The sequence below is a fragment of the Mustela nivalis genome (assembly GCF_964662115.1).
Source record: "Mustela nivalis genome assembly, chromosome: 11".
Classification (NCBI taxonomy): Eukaryota; Metazoa; Chordata; class Mammalia; order Carnivora; family Mustelidae; genus Mustela; species Mustela nivalis.
Window position 1 is genome coordinate 75460699 of NC_139030.1, and position 17348 is coordinate 75478046.

General features: G+C 54.0%; 1 protein-coding gene across 1 annotated transcript; it reads left to right on the forward strand.

Annotated features, from left to right (window-relative positions):
- The first annotated feature begins 6334 nt into the window (after positions 1–6334).
- Positions 6335–14160, forward strand: NMUR1 (neuromedin U receptor 1). Its single transcript, XM_082690684.1, has 3 exons — positions 6335–6481; positions 9416–10304; positions 12304–14160. Exons 1-3 carry the CDS (start codon positions 6458–6460, stop codon positions 12657–12659), a joined length of 1269 nt encoding a protein of 422 aa, XP_082546810.1. The 5' UTR covers positions 6335–6457; the 3' UTR covers positions 12660–14160.
- The last annotated feature ends 3188 nt before the right edge of the window (positions 14161–17348 follow it).

Here is a 17348-nt window from a genome sequence, read left to right on the forward strand (position 1 = left end):
TAGCTGCCCAAGGGCTGGGAGCGGGGAGGGAGCAGACCCACGCATGGAAGCTGCCTCCCAGAAGTAATTCAGGGCCATTTGGAACAGCAGCGAGGCAGGGGCAGTTCCTGGAGAAAACTCATAAACCAGTGAGGGAAAGGCCACATGGACTTGAGAAGGGGAATGAGGTGAGACGTGTTCGTAAAATTCCAGTCTTTGAAGGCTTTTTTTTTTTTTTAAAGATTTTTATTTATTTATTTATTTATTTGACACAGAGAGAGAGATCACAAGTAGGCTGAGAGGCAGGCAGAGAGAGAGAGGGAAGCAGGCTCCTGCCGAGCAGAGAGCCCGATATGGAGCTCGATCTCAGGACCCCGAGATCATGACCCTAGCCGAAGGCAGTGGCTCAATCCACTGAGCCACCCAGGTGCCCCTGAAGGCTTTTGAAATTGAAATTTGATTATCTTTGGAAATGGGGGACCCCTAGGGTCAGAACTATAAAGGTGGACGTGTTTTATTCAGATAAACTTAGTTTTAAACCCCAGCCCCAGACCTCATTACCTCTGAGTGACCTTGGACAAGTCACTTAACATCTCGGACTCGTTGCTACCTGGTTTTTTCTTTTTTTTTTTTTGCTACCTGGTTTTTAAGGCAGCTAGCTGAGTAACTGACATTTTCTACCTGAGAACAGGCCTGTTTATAAGTCTGCTGGTTTTTTTTTTTTTTTTAAAGATTTTATTTATTTATTTGACAGAGAGAGATCACAAGTAGGCAGAGAGGCAGGCAGAGAGAGAGGAAGGGAAGCAGGCCCCCTGCTGAGCAGAGAGCCCGATGTGGGACTCGATCCCAGGACCCTGAGATCATGACCTGAGCCGAAGGCAGAGGCTTAACCCACTGAGTCCCAGGCGCCCCTTTTGTTTTGTTTTTTAAGATTTTATTTATTTGGCACAGAGATCACAAGTAGGCAGAGAGAAGGGGGTGGGAGGAAGCAGGCTTCCCACTGAGCTGAGAGCCTGATGTGGGACTCCATCCCAGGACCCTGAGATCATGACCTGAGCCGAAGGCAGAGGCTTAACCCACTGAGCCACCCAGGTGGTCCGAGTCTGCTGTTTTTTGAGTGCAAATAGATCGGGGAAGGTATAAACTTCCAGTTCCTGGATGTGGTTCCCCCAAGTACCAGTGAGAGCGGTCTCTGGATTTTAAAATCTGGAATCTCCTGTCTTCCCTGCAGATTCATGATTTCCTTTTTCAAAAAAAGTTTTGTCAACCTGGTGAGCGTGTTGGGACAGGTCCCCCACCCCAAACCCCAAAGCCACGCCCTACTGCTCTCACAGGAGCAGCTGGCGCTGTTCTCTGGTGCTGTTGCATTCAAAGAGGCCTTGAACCCCTGAGTGACAGGGACACACAGTGCTTTGTTCCGGCTGCTTGGGCTGTCTGCCAGGGGCTGCCAATGAGCCTCCAAGTGGGAATCTGCCTTTCTCCATTCCAGAAGGCCTCAAGGCTGACCTGTCCGGAGCGTCGAGAACATCAGGGTGGGATCCAACTTCCTGGCCACCTGGGTCTCCCTCACTCAGGGCAGGGAGTCCAGGCAAGTGCTGTAGAGAAGTGGGGATGTGGTCCCAGCCTGGGGCCCCCATCCAGCAGGTGCAGGAATGCACCGCCAGGCCTCTTGGCTGCATGTCTGGGGTGGTGGGTCCAGCCAAGTAGCCTCCCCAGTTCTCCAGCTATCTGACAGTCTTCAGGAAATTCTGCCTAAATTAGCCAGAGCCAGTTTTGATATTTGCAAACCTACATCCGTATCTGGCACATGAACCAATAGTTGCTTGCAACAAGAATTTCGACAGTAACAGCATCTCTGGACTCTCAGCCTTCAAGGACCCAGACTCCTGCCTTCTTTTGACTTTGGGCCTGCTGCGCCCACACAGATGCCCAGCCCTCCAGCACGTGTTCTCAGCGTCCCCCTCTTCTGTCCCTTTCCCCATGTGTAACGGTTGCCAGTTGATAGGCACAGCATTTTCCACCCACCTCGTGAGAACCTTAGAAAGACTCATTCCATGTCATTTTTCCACTACCTGCAGGTTTTGTCATTTATTATCTCCAATTTGATGTTATTTCCTTGGGAATCCCGAGCCTCTGTTTACTAGACTTTGAATATTTGCTGCTTTTGTATCTGTCGGCGGCGGTGGAAGCAGTCAGCCTTGGGAATGGCAATAACCTTGACAAAAATGTAAAACGGTCATCAGACCAACCAAACGTTGTCTGCTTTCTATTATCAGATATGCTAAAGGAGAGGATGTTACCCCTTCCAGGCTGGCTGTTCCCTCTGCACCCAGCCCTCGGTACACCCCTGCCCCTGGCGGGGTGAAATTAATCATATTCATGGAATGCTGAAACTGAGCCAAAACTGAAGTATTTCGTGGTAAAGGGGCACTTTGTCTACAACTGACTCTCAGATTACGCTGATATAAAAAAAAACTCGGAGGAAAAACAAAAACACTAAGGTAGACACAGCCAAAGCACTGTGGACCGACGTGTCCCCAAGCTCTCTGACATCTGTCACAGGCAGGAGCATGGGGGCTTGGGTTCTGAGTTAACCGCGAATATTCATAAAAGGGAAGATCCCAAAAAGATCTTCCACGATACCTCTGGATGTGGTTTGCTAACCGGGAAGTCTGTGCGGACGAATAGGTCCCAGGATCACCGGTAACATCCAGCCCCACCCCGGGGCGGCAAGAAGGATCCGGACAAGAGAGATGCAGGCCTTTACCGTCCCTCTCAATGTGTGACCTGAGCCTGTCCTCCCTTTGGCCACAGGGCGAGTTTGGGGCCTGGGGCACCAGCAAGCCACTAGGGGAGGAGGCGGCTGACTTTGCAGCTGGATCTGGCCCGAAAGACTGGGTGGTGCAGAGCCAGGCTGCATGGGTCTCAGACAGCACGGGGCCAGACAATGAGCCCCAAGAGGCCCTCTCTGTGGGCAGGAGGGGCAGAGGTGAAGATCAGTGGAGGTCTCCTGAGCCGCTGGTCTCCAAGGTCTGGCCATAGGGTCTGTGTTTCCTGTACTGTGGCCAGGCTCCCCACAAGTTTGTGTTTTCTTTCTTCTCACTGGGGTGTAGCTCTCCTGCCCCAGGTTGTTGGGGAACCCAGCCCTTCCAAGGCCTGCGGAGCAAGCTCTTCTGTTCTTCAACTTCCACCCCAGCCCGGACTCCTGGCAGCTTTTTAGTATCTTCCAGAGAATTCTGAGCATAGTTATGGTTACCATTTCTTCAGTGTGTCAAGCCTACATGATTTAATCCACATTTTAATCCTCACAGCACCCTGAGGGACAGGTGCTGTCCTTGCTGTTGTACAGATCAGGAACCTGGGGTCTGCAGTTCAAAGTAACACGTCCAAGGTCAAACAACCAGCTTGTGGAGTACCAGCAAGGATTCTCAGCCAGGCCTCACCCTTCCTTTGCCGTCTCTCTCCCTGGGCGTGCTGGTGTCTGTGAGCAGACCCAGGCCTGGGGGTGTGGGGAGCGGGGATGGCTGCACAAGCAGCATGGTTTACTGGGTGGGGTACACTTCCAGTCCCTGCACTGGGGACACTCCCCCCCCAAACTCCAAAGGGGCTCAGACCTTTCTTCTCTCTCCTGGTTGTGGCCTGGCCTGGGTTCAGACAAGCAGAGCCAGGCAGGAGGTGTTGGACCTAGGGAAGTTCCTAGGAAAGCGTGGCAACTGGCTCCCCTCCAGGGGTTTGCTGTACCCACCCCTCCATGGTTGCAGAGCCTGATTACTGGTGGGTCCTGGAATGTCTCCATTACCCAGGCTACAGAGTGGCCCCTCCCTCCCATCCAGTGCCTCCGAGTCCCCAGGTTCCTCTTCATCCTCTTCTTCTGGTCTCTGCAGGCAGTAGAGCAAGGGGAGGGGTGAGGGTAGGAACTTCTGGTGAACAGTGAATGGTCCCGAAGCCATTCAGGGAGTGCTGGGGAAGACCTGGCTTGGGGCTGCTGCCCTTCTGTGGCTCTCAACAGGTGCCAGGAGGGTGAGGAAGAGCCATGGGGCTAATCATATACTTCAGGCCCTGTTAGCCCTGCACAGACTCGGGGACCCAAGAGCTCTCCCAAATGGCTTCCTTGGGCCCCGAGTCACTCCCTTGGCAGATTTGCTGTTGTGCAGAGGTGGGCCTTGAACACCCTAGCCAAGGTCAGGAGACCTCAGTAGATACCCCGAAAACCTAGGATGCGTTTACTCCAGGCCTCAGCCCTGCACATATCCCAGGGGAACATGGCCCTGGGGAAGCTACCTAAGGATAGAGCAGGGTGGGTAGCCCATGTCCTCAGGTTCTGATGAGACGCGCTGCGTGGCAGTCTTAAGCTCAGGCTTGAGGCTGGGGCACCCAGGGCTTTCTGAACAGTGCCAGGGGTGGCCACAACCATGATGGTCACTGTGCCTTGCCTTTTGGGCGGCTACCCTTTTCTTTAGCCTGCTATGGTCTTTGACTGTTCTTCATGCTATGAACAAGGCATCCTGCTGTCAGAATTCCTCATTGGCAAGAGCCGTTCTGCCTCTTGAAGGCAGGAATGGGTCTTTCCCCTTTCCTTCCTGGGCTCTGAGCACCTCCGGGGGTGTCCACCCTGAGTTTCAGGATGCTCAGAGTGAGTGTGGAGCAGTTCATGTGAGTGTGTGTGTGTGAGTGTGATGCAGGGCTGGGGGCAGGTGTCAGCAATGCTCATCATATGCTCAAAACTGCCTGTGACCCCATGGTGGGCTGTCTCCCAGTGATGCTGCTTACCCGCCCCGTTGTGCCTCTGTTACATGCTCTGAGAGCAGCCCAGACCTTGAAGTTTCTGGGTGGCGTCACTCATCTGGAGTTGAGTAGTTAAATTTCAAGGAAAGCCCAGAATTCTTTTCCCCAAGGTCATGGGACCATCTTCCCTGCACTGCCCGCAGCCTTCCTCTGTGCCTGGGCCTGTGTTTACATGTGGAGTTCCTGGGAAGGCAGGCCTGGTGGAGGGTCTGAGAGGGGATGACTCCCAGTCCCCAAGGCCAGACCATGACTCATGGATGGAGAGTAAGGGCTGGAGAAATTTGGGGAGAAGAAAGTCTCACCTCCAGTGGTTATCACATATATTTTTTTGAGTGCTGGTTGCAGGCCAACCCGGTGCTAAGTCTTTGCACTGATGTCTCAAAGCACCGATGGTCACGCATGCTATGGGAAGGAGAACCAAGGCATGGAGGGGCTGATCTCTTCCCATTCCCACTGTGGGCCAGCAGCCTTCCCAGGGCCTGGGACTTTGTATTTAACCCCTCCCAGTGCTTCTCCAAGTCTGATTCTGGGGCGTGGGGCTTCCTCCCTATGTGTCAAAAATGAGGGTTGCTGGATCTTGCCCAGAGTAAATGAATCAGACTCTGGGAAGAGGCCCAGGAGCCATTTTGGCCTCTAAGATCCATGAGTCTGGGCTCTCTAGAAAGTTCCTGGTGACATAACTTCCAACTAAGGAGCCGGTTGAAGGAGAAGGCAGAGCAGGGAAGGGCTCCCCTTTTGGGTTTACTTGTGTACAGCCTGGGAGAGCAGGAGGAGGCTGGGATGCCAGCAGACTCTTCCCTACACCCCACCCCTGTGGTGGGTGGGGTGGGAGGGTTGGAGGAGCATTTGAATGGATGAGAGAGAGGGTATTTGGGGGTGAGGAATATAGTGAGGGGGGACCACAAAAGCAAGTGGGGCATGGAGGTCCAACACTCTTTTCCAGAAGGAAGTGGGGAGTCCCTGGGAAGGTTTTCCAGCCAAGGAAGAACCTTGCGTGGGGTTCAGGAAGAAGACTGGGCTGTGAGAGGACAGAACGGAGGGAGAATGGAGCTTCTGCCGCAGTCCTGGGAGTGGAGGATGATCTGCCCCATAGCGGTAGGGAGAAGGAGTGGCCAGTGATGTCCTGGGACTTGCGCCCCCGCCTGGGGAGGGAAAGGAGACCCCATTTGAAGCCAAGGAGGGGGATAAGACCATTTGGGGCAAGGGAACTTTGAGGTAAGTCTGAAATGTGGGGCAGGAGGAGATGGGGGGCTGGAGAGACACCATAATAAGGAGTTAGGCTTTAAGTCAGCACGCTGGAGCCCCGGGGCAGAGAGACGGGGGCGGGGCAGGGTGTGAGACCCAGACCAGTCGCAATTCACCTCTCTGAGACTCCGTTTTCTCTTTTGTAAATGGGTTGTTGTGAGGGCTCCGTGGGGACTCCGTCACGGTGCTCCTGGGAGTGTCGCGTTAAACACTTGGAAACAACCGCACTCGTTTGGGGGGGTGTGGGGACCCCAGATGAGGATGTCCGGGTCCGCCGCTGCAGGGAGAGTACCGCCCCCTGGTGGCGGTCCCTTTTGGGACAGCTGGGCCACCCGCAGGCGGGGCGACGGGGAGGGCTACTTGAGGGCCGGCTGCCGTCTGTCAGCCAGTCTTCTGGCTCCTGGCGCCGCGTCTGTTCCTCGGTCTCGGCTACCCGCCCCACGCCTCGATGTCGCCAGGCGCAGACAGCATGGTAGGGGAACGCGATCGCGGTGGCTGGACGGGGCACGTGGCGGGCCGAAGGGCTGGGGCGCGGATCTGGGAAGAGCGCAGAGGGTCTCCCCGGGATCCCTCCCTCGATGGGGATCGGAGGGCTCCGTCGAGGCGCCCCACTTCGCGGGGGATTCGCAGCCTCCGGGTTATTCTTGTCTTTTCCCGGACACTGGGGCGGCGACCCTTCGCTGTGGCTCAGGGATTCCCTCTCAAACCCTGGTGGCCGGGCTTTAGCGGTGCAGGCGGGCAGCCGTGCGGAGGGAGGGGGGCGGGCAGGTGAACCGCCTGGGTGAGTGAAAATACCCCTCCATTCCAGAATGCGGGGATCGGGTGTGGGACTGGCAAGGAGGTTGGGAGAGACTCCTGGGTGGAGGTTCTGGTGACAAGGAAGATAGCCACGATTAAGAATTCTTGGGGTCGGGGCGCCTGAGTGGCTCAGTGGGTTGAGGCCTCTGCCTTCCTCTACGTCGTGATCCCAGGGTCCTGGGATGGAGCCCTGCATCGGACTCTCTGCTCAGCATGGAGCCTGCTTCCTCCTCTTTTCTGCCTGCTTCTCTGCCTACTTGTGATCTCTGTCTGCCAAATAAATAAATAAAATCTCTTAAAAAAAAAACAAAACGAATTCTTGGGGTCTGGGAGGGAAAAGGAATAGAAAGAAAGTTGGAAGGTGGCTGCACAGGTACATGGGCACCAAACTCCTACTGAGAAGAGGTAATGGAGCTGAAGGGATAGGAAGTGGGTCCAGGAAAGGAGTCTGAAAGTCCAGGGTTGCTCAGAGGGGAGGGGTGGTGGTGCAGGTGGGCTTGGCAAAAGGGCTAAGGAGGACAGTCCCCAACACCTGGCCTGTCCCACCAAACCACCTGCCCAGCCAAATCGTGTTTCAGTCCCTGCCACATCTCCGGTGGACTGTGCTTTTTTTAAATATATTTTTTTAAGATTTTATTTATTTATTTGACAGAGAGAGATCACAGTAGGAGAGAGGCAGGGAAGAGATCACAGAGAGAGAGGAAGGGAAGCAGGCCCCCTGCTGAGCAGAGAGCCCGATGCGGGACTCGATCCCAGGACCCTGAGATCATGACCTGAGCCGAAGGCAGCGGCTTAACCCACTGAGCCACCCAGGCACCCCTTAAGATTTTATTTTTTAAAGAATTGTTTATTTGAGAGATAGAGGAGGGAGGGGGACCAGAGGGAGAGAGAGAATCGTGACCAGATTCCCTGCTAAGTGCAGAGCCTGACACAGAGCTTGATCTCAAGACCCTGAGTTCATGACCAAAGGCCAAATCAAGAGTCGGTAGATTAACGACTGAGCAGCCCAGGGGCCCCTAAGGTTTTATTTTTAAGTAATCTCCACACCCAACATCTGGCTCCAACTCACTACCCCCAGATCAAAAGCTGACCGATTGAGCCCGCCAGGTGCCCCTCCCTTGGACTGTTCTTCCCCTTCCATGAGGGAAGTAAGGATAAAGTTACTATGCATTGATATTCCACACCTGAAAGGTACCAGGTACACCCTGAGAATTTTATATGTGTTTTCATATTTAATCTTCACAGAAATTATGAGGTAAGCTTTGTGGACACCCCCATTTACAGATGCGAAGACTGAGGTACCAGGAGGCAACATCGCAGCTGGAGTGTAGCAGAGTTGGCCTTTGAACCCTCAGGCTAGTGTGTTTAGCTCCATGGCCTGGGTCCTTAACCACTATATCCCATGGACTGGCAGAGATAGGGACCAAACAAAGGAGAGGGAACCTCAGAATTGGCAGTCAAGGTTGTCAAATATTTTAACTTTAAACAGTTCAGCTGATAGGAAACAGAAACAAGGACCAACTTTTGGATTAGTGTTCTCCGTGTTTAGTTCTTTTACCCCTTTGCTTGATCCCCATGGTGGACTCGGTCCTCACTGCAAGATGGCTGATAACCAAGCCTTCCGTGTGTCAGGCCAGCCCCACTTTAGTAACTTTTGTAGATTAAATTGCCTGGATCCTTGCAATAAGGAAACAGAGAGGTTCCCATATAGATGGTCACACAGCCCAGAATTAGGGAGGCTGGATTTGAATCCCTTGTTCTTAAAACCGTTCTGATAAGATCAGGTACTGCATATTGTGCCCATTTTCCAGATGCCCCAAACTGAGTCCCTTTCCCAAAGTCCAGGGCTTGAAAGGGGACAGACCCAAGGGGACACTGTTGCTGTAAAGCTTAATCCCCAGGGGACCCATCCTTTATTCAAAGACTTTGGTGGATTATGACATTTATAACTGAGTTCTGCTTTTTTTTTTTTTTTTTTTTTTAAGATTTTGTTTATTTGACAGAGAGAGACAGAGACAGAGACAGTGAGAGAGAGAACACAAGCGGGGGAGTGGGAGAGGAAGAAGCAGGCTTCCCAGTGAGCAGAGAGCCCGATGTGGGGCTTGATCCCAGGACCCTGAGATCGTGACCTGAGCTGAAGGCAGCCACTTAACAACTGAGCCACCCAGGTGCCCCTGAGTCCTGCTTTTTATCATTTTTAAGATGTACTTTTTTTTTTTTTTAAGATTTTTATTTATTTGACACAGAGAGAGAGAGAGCACAGTAGGGGGAGCAGTGGGCAGAGGGAGAGTGGGAGAAGCAGGCTCCCCGCTGAGCAGAGAAACTAATGTGGGACTTAGTCCCACTCAGGACCCTGGGATGATGACCTGAGCCAAAGGCAGCCACTCAACCGACTGAGCCATCCAGGCGCCCAAGATATGTGTTTTTACATCTCTGAAATTGTTATACACCTTACAATGAATGACAGAGTTTTTTTTATTTCTCTAAAATACCTATAATGATGTTCCACTTAGTGTCACTGTGCCACTTAGTGTCACCCCTTAGGTTTAATGAGTTCCCAGCGATCTTAGAGTGACTTTTCTGGGTGTCTCTCCGTTCTGTTCCACAGGCTCCTCTCTGCTTCAATTGCTCCAGTCTCCCTGGAGACATGTCCCCACGGGATGCAAGGAGCCTGGTGCCCTGCAATGGTAGTAGGGCCTCGAGGCTCCCCGACCCGGAGGACTTGAACCTCACTGATGAGGAACTGAGACTCAAGTACCTGGGGCCCCAGCAGACAGAGCTGTTTGTGCCCATCTGTGTCACGTACCTGCTGATCTTCGTGGTGGGCGCCGTGGGCAATGGGCTGACCTGCACCGTCATCCTGCGTCACAAGAACATGCGTACCCCCACCAACTACTACCTCTTCAGCCTGGCTGTGTCCGACCTGCTGGTGCTGTTGGTGGGCCTGCCCCTGGAGCTCTATGAGATGTGGTGCAACTACCCCTTCCTGCTGGGTGCGGGGGGCTGCTACTTCCGCACACTTCTCTTTGAGACGGTCTGCCTGGCCTCCGTGCTCAATGTCACGGCCCTGAGCGTGGAGCGCTATGTGGCTGTGGTGCACCCGCTGCAGGCCAGGTCCACGATGACTCGGGTCCACGTGCGCCGCGTGCTTGGGGCCATCTGGGGCCTCGCTGTGCTTTGTTCTCTGCCTAACACCAGCCTGCATGGCATCCAGCAGCTGGAATTGCCCTGCCGGGGCACGGTGCCCCACTCGGCCACATGCACCTTGGTCCACCCGCGGGCCCTCTACAACCTGGTCGTGCAGATCACCACCCTGTTCTTCTTCTGCCTGCCCATGGCCACCATCAGCGTGCTCTACCTGCTCATCGGGCTCCAGCTGCGGCGTGAGAGATTGCTGCTGCTCAGGCGGGAGGCCAGGGGCAGGGCCAGGGCCAGTGACAGTGGCAGGTTTCAGCGGTCACAGGATCGGGGCCGGACACAGGTGACCAAGATGTTGTGTAAGTGTTGCTGCTGGGAAGAGAGGCTGAGCCAGGCCCTGGGTGTGAAACTAGAGCTTCCAGGACCCCGGGGCTGAGCATCTGGGTTTATGATGGAGGCTGAGTGTGAGGTTTGGGGTGGCTGCTGCTGCCCCCCGCCCCATCCTGTTTGTGTGCACTCATGTGTGCGATTACTTGGTGAGAAACTCATAGCAAAGATAAATGGTAGGATGGCCACGTGATTTGTGGGACCCAATGCAAAAGGCACATTTGGGGTCCCTTGTTCAGAAATTGCTGGGACTGTCCACACAGCAATAGTGCAGCATTAAACAAAGCCCAGGGTCCTTCTCAGCTTGGAGGCCCATGCGGGTGCACAGGTGGCACACCCATGAGTTGGCACGGATTCCTGGAACCCAATCACGGACCAGGCAGAGACACGTGGCTGCATTCCAGGATGGTAGAGCCGTTTGTGGGAGCTGGCCCTGCCAGGTCTCTCATCTTTGCTCCTAAACGTATCTTGGCTCTGTCCTTCCCTAGAGCAGCCTGGGAGGCCCTGCTGTGGGCACAGAGAGTTCCTCTTCCTTGAATAACTACCCTTTTCCCTTAGTGGCTGTTGAATAGTCCCCAGGAAGGATTCTGATTGGTGGGCTTAGGTCCTAGCTGGTCCCCAGGCCTGAGTAGCAGGGTGCTATGGTTTGCAGACCCCACAGGCTCACATGCTGGGGTCTGAGGGGAACAAAGTTCCCAAAAGAAGGGGAGTAAGGTGCTGGAGGGGCAAGATGATACATTTCACCCATTCTATATCTGTGGATCCTGGAGGACCATGGCAATGACCCTGTCTCATAGAGACTTATCAGGACGTGTGTTTGTGAGGGTGAGTGTGCAGAGCACAGGAGAGTCAGGGCAGAAGTGTGGATTGGGGCAGGCCAGCTGGGTTGAGGCTCTGGGTCTTACTGTGTTCTGGGTCTGGCTCTTTTCCCAAAACAAAGGCCCCTGGGGAAGCCAGACAAAATGATACTAAGTCAGCCCTTGATTTCCTCCCCATCCTGCCCCCCACCCTAGGCGACCTAAATCAGGTAGATGGAGGGAGCCAGGACAAGACAGAGGTAAGGGAGACCTTGGTCAAAGCCATGGGATGATAGCTGGCTAACTGGGACTGTCCCATTCCCAGAGAGAGACGCACTTCTCTCGTCCCCCAGGAACAGTGTCCCAGAACCCAAGGCCACTTGAGCAGCTCCTGAAAATGGGACCTGATCCCAGAGTTCCAAGCCTGCCTCTCATCTGTGCCCTGTGAAGTCCGCACTGCAGACGACCTGCCCCCTGCCTGCTCTTCCTCTTCCCCCTACTCCCTTGTTCTGCAGGGACCAAGTCTGCTCGCTGGGATGGCTCTCACCTTGGGAAGCTGGGGTGTTTCCTGGCCTGGGGCTCTGGCTTTCTTCTCTCCCTGCCTCCCTCCCTCCTTCCCTCAGCTTCCCTTTCTGAGGGCCTAGTATACACCAGATGACTGGCTGGAGATGTTGTAAATAACATCCTGGTGGAAATCGTGGGTGATGAGGGAAAACCATGCTGGGGTGTGGTAAGGAAGGCACTGCAGGGGAAGACAGGCAGGCAGAGAAGTAAACAATAAGAGACAAACATCAAGGCAAGCCCAATGACAGAGACCCAAGGAAGGGCATGGCTGGTTGATGCCACAGCTCTGGGAAGCTGGGTGACCTCTTAGCTAAGAGCCATCTAGTTGCAGATTCTGTGATGGGAGAGCCAGACGGGGCCATCTCGGCTCAGGCGTCCTCACCTGGTCTGTCTGACTGTGGCTGGGGGTAAGGTACATACCCACTGCCCAGGCAATGACAGTAGTGGGACCAGCCTCTCTGAAGGGGTGCTGATGCTAAGGCAGGCAACGTTCCAGAACCTTCCAGATGGACCATGGTCATGGGTGGCATGGTGGGAGTGGGCAGACCACCCTGAAGCCCGGGGAAGGCAGTCTGGCAGGCACCCAAGTCTTCCCTCTGTGCCCCCACAGTTGTGCTGGTCATGGTGTTTGGGATCTGCTGGGCTCCTTTCCACGTTGACCGCCTCATGTGGAGCTTTGTGTCCCAGTGGACCGAGGGTCTGCACCTGGCCTTCCAGTACGTGCATGTTATCTCCGGAGTCTTCTTCTACCTCAGCTCGGCAATTAACCCCGTGCTCTACAACATCATGTCAAGCCGCTTCAGGGAGACTTTCCAGGAAGCCCTGTGCTTGGGGACCCGGTACCGCTACCACAGACCCCACCACAGCTCCTACAGCCTCAGCAGGGTGACCATGGGCAGCACCCTGTGTGACCTGGGCTCCCCGGGCAGCAGGGCCCAGCTGCCGACTGAGAATGGGGGCCTCTAGGGGCTGCAAGAGACCGACCCCTTCTGAGTGGAGCCTGGGAGCAGCTTCACCCAGAGAGGCCAGAGAGCCACGCACCGTTTCAGGAGCCACCCTTGCCCTCCTCTGCCGGCATGTCTTCATGACCTGTCCCCCTCTGGATTCTGTCCCTACTTCAGCCGATAACCTCGGACTGGCCCCTCAGCGACTCCTACCACCACCCAAGATTTTGGAAAGGAAATAAGGTTGTGCTTTGCTTTCTAGAGCCCTCGGCCCGCAGGTGAGATTGGTCCTCTACAGAAACAAGGCAGCTGGTTGGCGGGCAGAGCAAGCCTCCATCCGGGGTCTCACCCACCCCCACCCCTGGTTTCTGAAATGTGTTCAGGGGGCCCCACTTTCCTTCCCATTTCTCGTTGAGATTCTGCAGGTTCTGGCCTGTTCGGGCCCTGTCTAGCTCTTGGCCTGTCCCCAGGACCCCAGTCACCCCGATCCTCTGTGGTCCCCCTCTGCCACTCATTCGGCTCTGGGTCTCCACCTAGAGGGGTAGCTGGGTGGCAGGGGTGTTAGGGATCCAGGGGACCTCGTTCCCATCTCAGCCCTGCTGCCACCACCTGGCCTCCTAGCATCACCTTCCCCAGCCTTGGTCCCTTGTTTGCAAAATAAAAGCGGCCCTGGCCTTTGAGAGGGTCCCACTTCGCACTTCACCTGTGGTTTTCTGTGTGCATAAATCACATCTTGTAACAAAGCTGCTGGAAAACCTAAGCTCAACAAGGCAGAAATTACTCTCGACTTCTCACCATCCCACCATCCCCCTAACTCCTGCTCCCTCCCTGACCTCTCTGTCCCCTCCAACCCCTGAATCGCCTGCCCTGAGAGCCATTTCGAGCCTATTCTTGGCTTCTCACAGACTGTGGGCCAGTGCCTGCCCCCCACACACTCCCTCTGTCCTTGCCACCATGTAAGCTGGTTTGGGGGTCTGAGGCGAGCAGAACCCTGGGTCTGACGGACCAGAGGATTCCAGAGGCAAGAGACATGGGCCCACCAAGGGCAAGGAGTGACCCTGTGAGGTGAGAAGAGAGACAGGGATGGGTAGGTCGCCTCCTGAAGTGAAGCCCCATCCCAAAGGCTTGGGGGCTGACACAGTGCTCACTCAGGACCCCCTGGGTGAGGAGGCTCGCACTGTAGGTCAGTTGTCCCGGTTCCCCCTACAGACAGACGCTCCCTAGCTCAGGCCCAGGACACCCCTTGCCTGTGAAGTGGTGGCATTGCCCAGGGTGGTGGACAGAGTTCTGAAATTCAATTATAAAAATATCAAATTCTCGGGACGCCTGGGTGGCTCAGTTGGTTGGGCAGCTGCCTTCGGCTCAGGTCATGATCCCAGAGTCCTGGGATCGAGTCCCACATCGGGCTCCTTGCTCAGCAGGGAGCCTGCTTCTGCCTCTGCCGCTGCCTGCCATTCTGTCTGCCTGTGCTCGCTCTCTCCCCCCACCTCTGATAAATAAATAATATTTTTAAAAAAATCAAATTCTCTTTGAAAACAAATTCTCTTTAGAAAACTTGGGAAATACCAGTAAGCAAAAATGAAAGCAATTTGAAATAATTAAAAACCACCCTTGCTGGGAGCTGGTGGGAGGGGGAGATGGGGAGTTGTTTAATGGGTACAGAGTTTGTTTGCCAAGATGAAAAAATTTCTGGAGGTTGGCTGCCCAGAAATGTGAATGCACTTCCACTGAACTGGACCCTTAATGCTGAACGGGACACTTCAGTGGTTACAATGGCAAGTTTTATGTTATGTGGATTTTTCTGTAACTTTTTAAAAGAAAGGATTAAGTCTGGAGGAAAAGAAAAAAGTTGAAAATCACCCAGAGATAGCTTCCTTTTCCCGCGACAGCCATTGTATAGAAGATGGATGGTGATGTGTGAAAAGGAACAGAGCACCAAGTGACCTCCGAAGTGAGCTCCCGGAGCCCTGAAGTGGCAAAGAGGGAGCAGCCAGACCCCCGACTCCAGCCGGAACTTGCAGTTGTACCCAGAGACTAATTGTGGGCTCCCGGGGGGCCTCTCTGTCAGAGATGACTCATGGGGGCACCGGTGGCTCAGTGGGTTAAAGCCTCTGCCTTCGCCTTAGGTCATGATCCCAGGGTCCTGGGATCGAGCCCCACATTGGGCTCTCTGCTCAGCGGGGAGCCTGCTTCCTCCTCTCTCTGCCTGCCTCTCTGCCTACTTGTGATCTCTGTCTGTCAAATAAATAAATAAAGAGATGACTCATGGGTCTGAGGGGCCCTTGAGGGGCCTGCTACGTGCCGAGGGGCACTGGGCTGACAGGGGAAGAGGGGACGTGAGCTGTTAGAAGGCAGGGCTCCCTTTAGTGTACACGGACGCCCATCTCTCAAGTGTCTCCCCAGCATGTCAGCGGATAGGTCCCCTTTGTCACAGGTCACCAGTTACCATGGAAGATGGAAGCAGCGGCTCTGGGCTCGGCCCTGGGGGAAAAGAGATGGAGGTGGAAAGGTCAGCCCGCTGACTCCTGGAAGCACAGTCCCCTGCAGCATGTCTCTGAACGCCCAGTGCTGCTCTCAGGCCCGGAGTCCCCCTCCCTTCCTAAGCATTTGGTGCATCCGGGGCTCGAGTCATTTCCCCTCCTGGCTGCGGTCACCCACATCCCTCTTCTTCCCGGGTTCAAGAGCTGGGGCTCTCTCTACTTCCTGTCTGTTCTGCTCTTGCCATTCTCCTGGGTGGCATTGGATATCCCACATGGGTGTCCCACTACTGCCCTGATTTCTTGCCCTTGATCCTTCCTACAGCTCCCGAGGCCTCTCCTCTAGCCACCCTCTGGTCGCTGAGGTTACATCCTCACTCCCAGGACCTCCGGGAGCTTTTCTATTTCTGGAAGTGTGAACTCTTTCTTTTTTCTTTTTTTTTAAGATTTTATTTATTTATTTGACAGAGAGAAATCACAAGTAAATGGAGAGGCAGGCAGAGAGAGAGAGGGAAGCAGGCTCCCTGCTAAGCAGAGAGCCCAATGCGGGACTAGATCCCAGGACCCTGAGATCATGACCTGAGCCGAAGGCAGCACCTTAACCCACTGAGCCACCCAGGCGCCCCATGGAAGTGTGAACTCTTGACCATGACTGCCTCCTTCCTGCTCTGTGGCCCCTATGACAGATTTATCCTTCCCTCTCAACCAGCCTTCCTCGTTCTCGTGGGGTCTGCTGTCTCCCTGTCCATTGTCGCCTCCTTTCTGATGGGTCCTCCGTCCGTCCCATGGTCCATCACACACCACCTTCTTGGCCGGTATCTCTGAGGGCCAGGGTGACCATACTGGAATCATTCTTCTCAGGAAAAAGAAAGAAAAAAAGGTTTCTTTGGGAATTCAGAGTCCCAAGATTAGTCTCAACAAACAGCTGTATCTGTCCATCCTTCCTTCTGCTAAGTGTCTGCTCAGAAAATGTACACACACAGCACTTCACATCTACTCTGAGGTCATCAGCTGGTATTTCTAAACCAGTCCTGACGTCTGGGGGCCCGCCTCATTTTGTATACTTCTTAGAGTCTCCTTCCCTTCCCCATGTGCCTTTTAATGGATCCAACAAGTTTTTTGTCCCAGGTTTTCTTTCTAGAGAGGAGTTGCCTTCTGGGGGTCCCCAGACATTTGCTCTCCATTCCCGTTGTGTGTGTTTGTGTGTGAGGGGCAGGAATCCCTCAGTGTGGGACTCTCGCTGGAGACCAGACCCAGGCTCCCACTGCAGAAGCTGAAAGCCATCCAGACACCCTCCACTGCTGACGTCACCTGTGGCCCACGACTTGCACTCAGGCAGCTGAGTGATCCAACATGGGACTCCTCATCTGGAGAGAGTAATACTGAGACCCATGACGATGGGGACAGATGTGCCCAGGACCACAGTGCTAATGGCACTGTCCCGTCAGGGCTGTCCCTGGGCCTCCTGCCACCCAGTCTCCCTCAGTTTCTGCCCATTTTCTCTGCCAGGTTTTCAGGCCTTCCTGTTGATGTTCTGAGCTTCGGCGAGCTTTTCAATAAATTCCTTTTCTGCTTGAGTTGGCCAGAGTCATTTGCTGTTGCTCGCAACCAAGAACCTCAACAGATTCATCTGTTCATTGGTTTGAAGGTTGTGCATTCTGTTCGTTCTACTAGTGGTCATTGTTATTTCTAAGATGAGCTGATTATCATTGATTATCATGATTATCATTGATTATCACGATTATCAATTATCATTGATTTGTTAAAACCCCAACAACAGTCTGTAGTACTTCATGATCATTGTCATTCTATCTCGCTATTTTATAAAAAAATTAATTAATTAATTTTGATAAAGATCACAAGTAGGCACAGAGGCAGGCAGAGAGGGAGGGGGAAGCAGACTCCCTGCTGAGCAGAGAGCCCGACAATGCGGGGCTCAATCCTAGGACCCTGAGATCACAACCAGAGCCAAAGGCAGAGGCTTAACCTACTGAGCCACCCAGGCACCCCATCTCGCTGTTTTTAAAACTACCTTTTGTGGGTTTTTTTAAGATTTTATTTATTGGGGCGCCTGGGTGGCTCAGTGGGTTAAAGTCTCTGCCTTTGGCTCAAGTCATGCTCTCAGGGTCCCAGAATCGAGCCCCACATCAGGCTCGGGGAACCTGCTTCCCCCGACCCCCGTCCCACCTGCCTCTCTGCCTACTTGTGATCTCTCTCTGTCAAATAAATAAAAT

Coding starts and splice junctions, on each gene's coding strand:
- NMUR1 (XM_082690684.1), top strand. CDS start 6,458: ATGTCGCCAGGCGCAGACAGCATG. Junction 6,482..9,415: donor CGCCAGGCGCAGACAGCATG/GTAGGGGAACGC, acceptor TCTGTTCCACAG/GCTCCTCTCTGCTTCAATTG. Junction 10,305..12,303: donor ACAGGTGACCAAGATGTTGT/GTAAGTGTTGCT, acceptor GTGCCCCCACAG/TTGTGCTGGTCATGGTGTTT.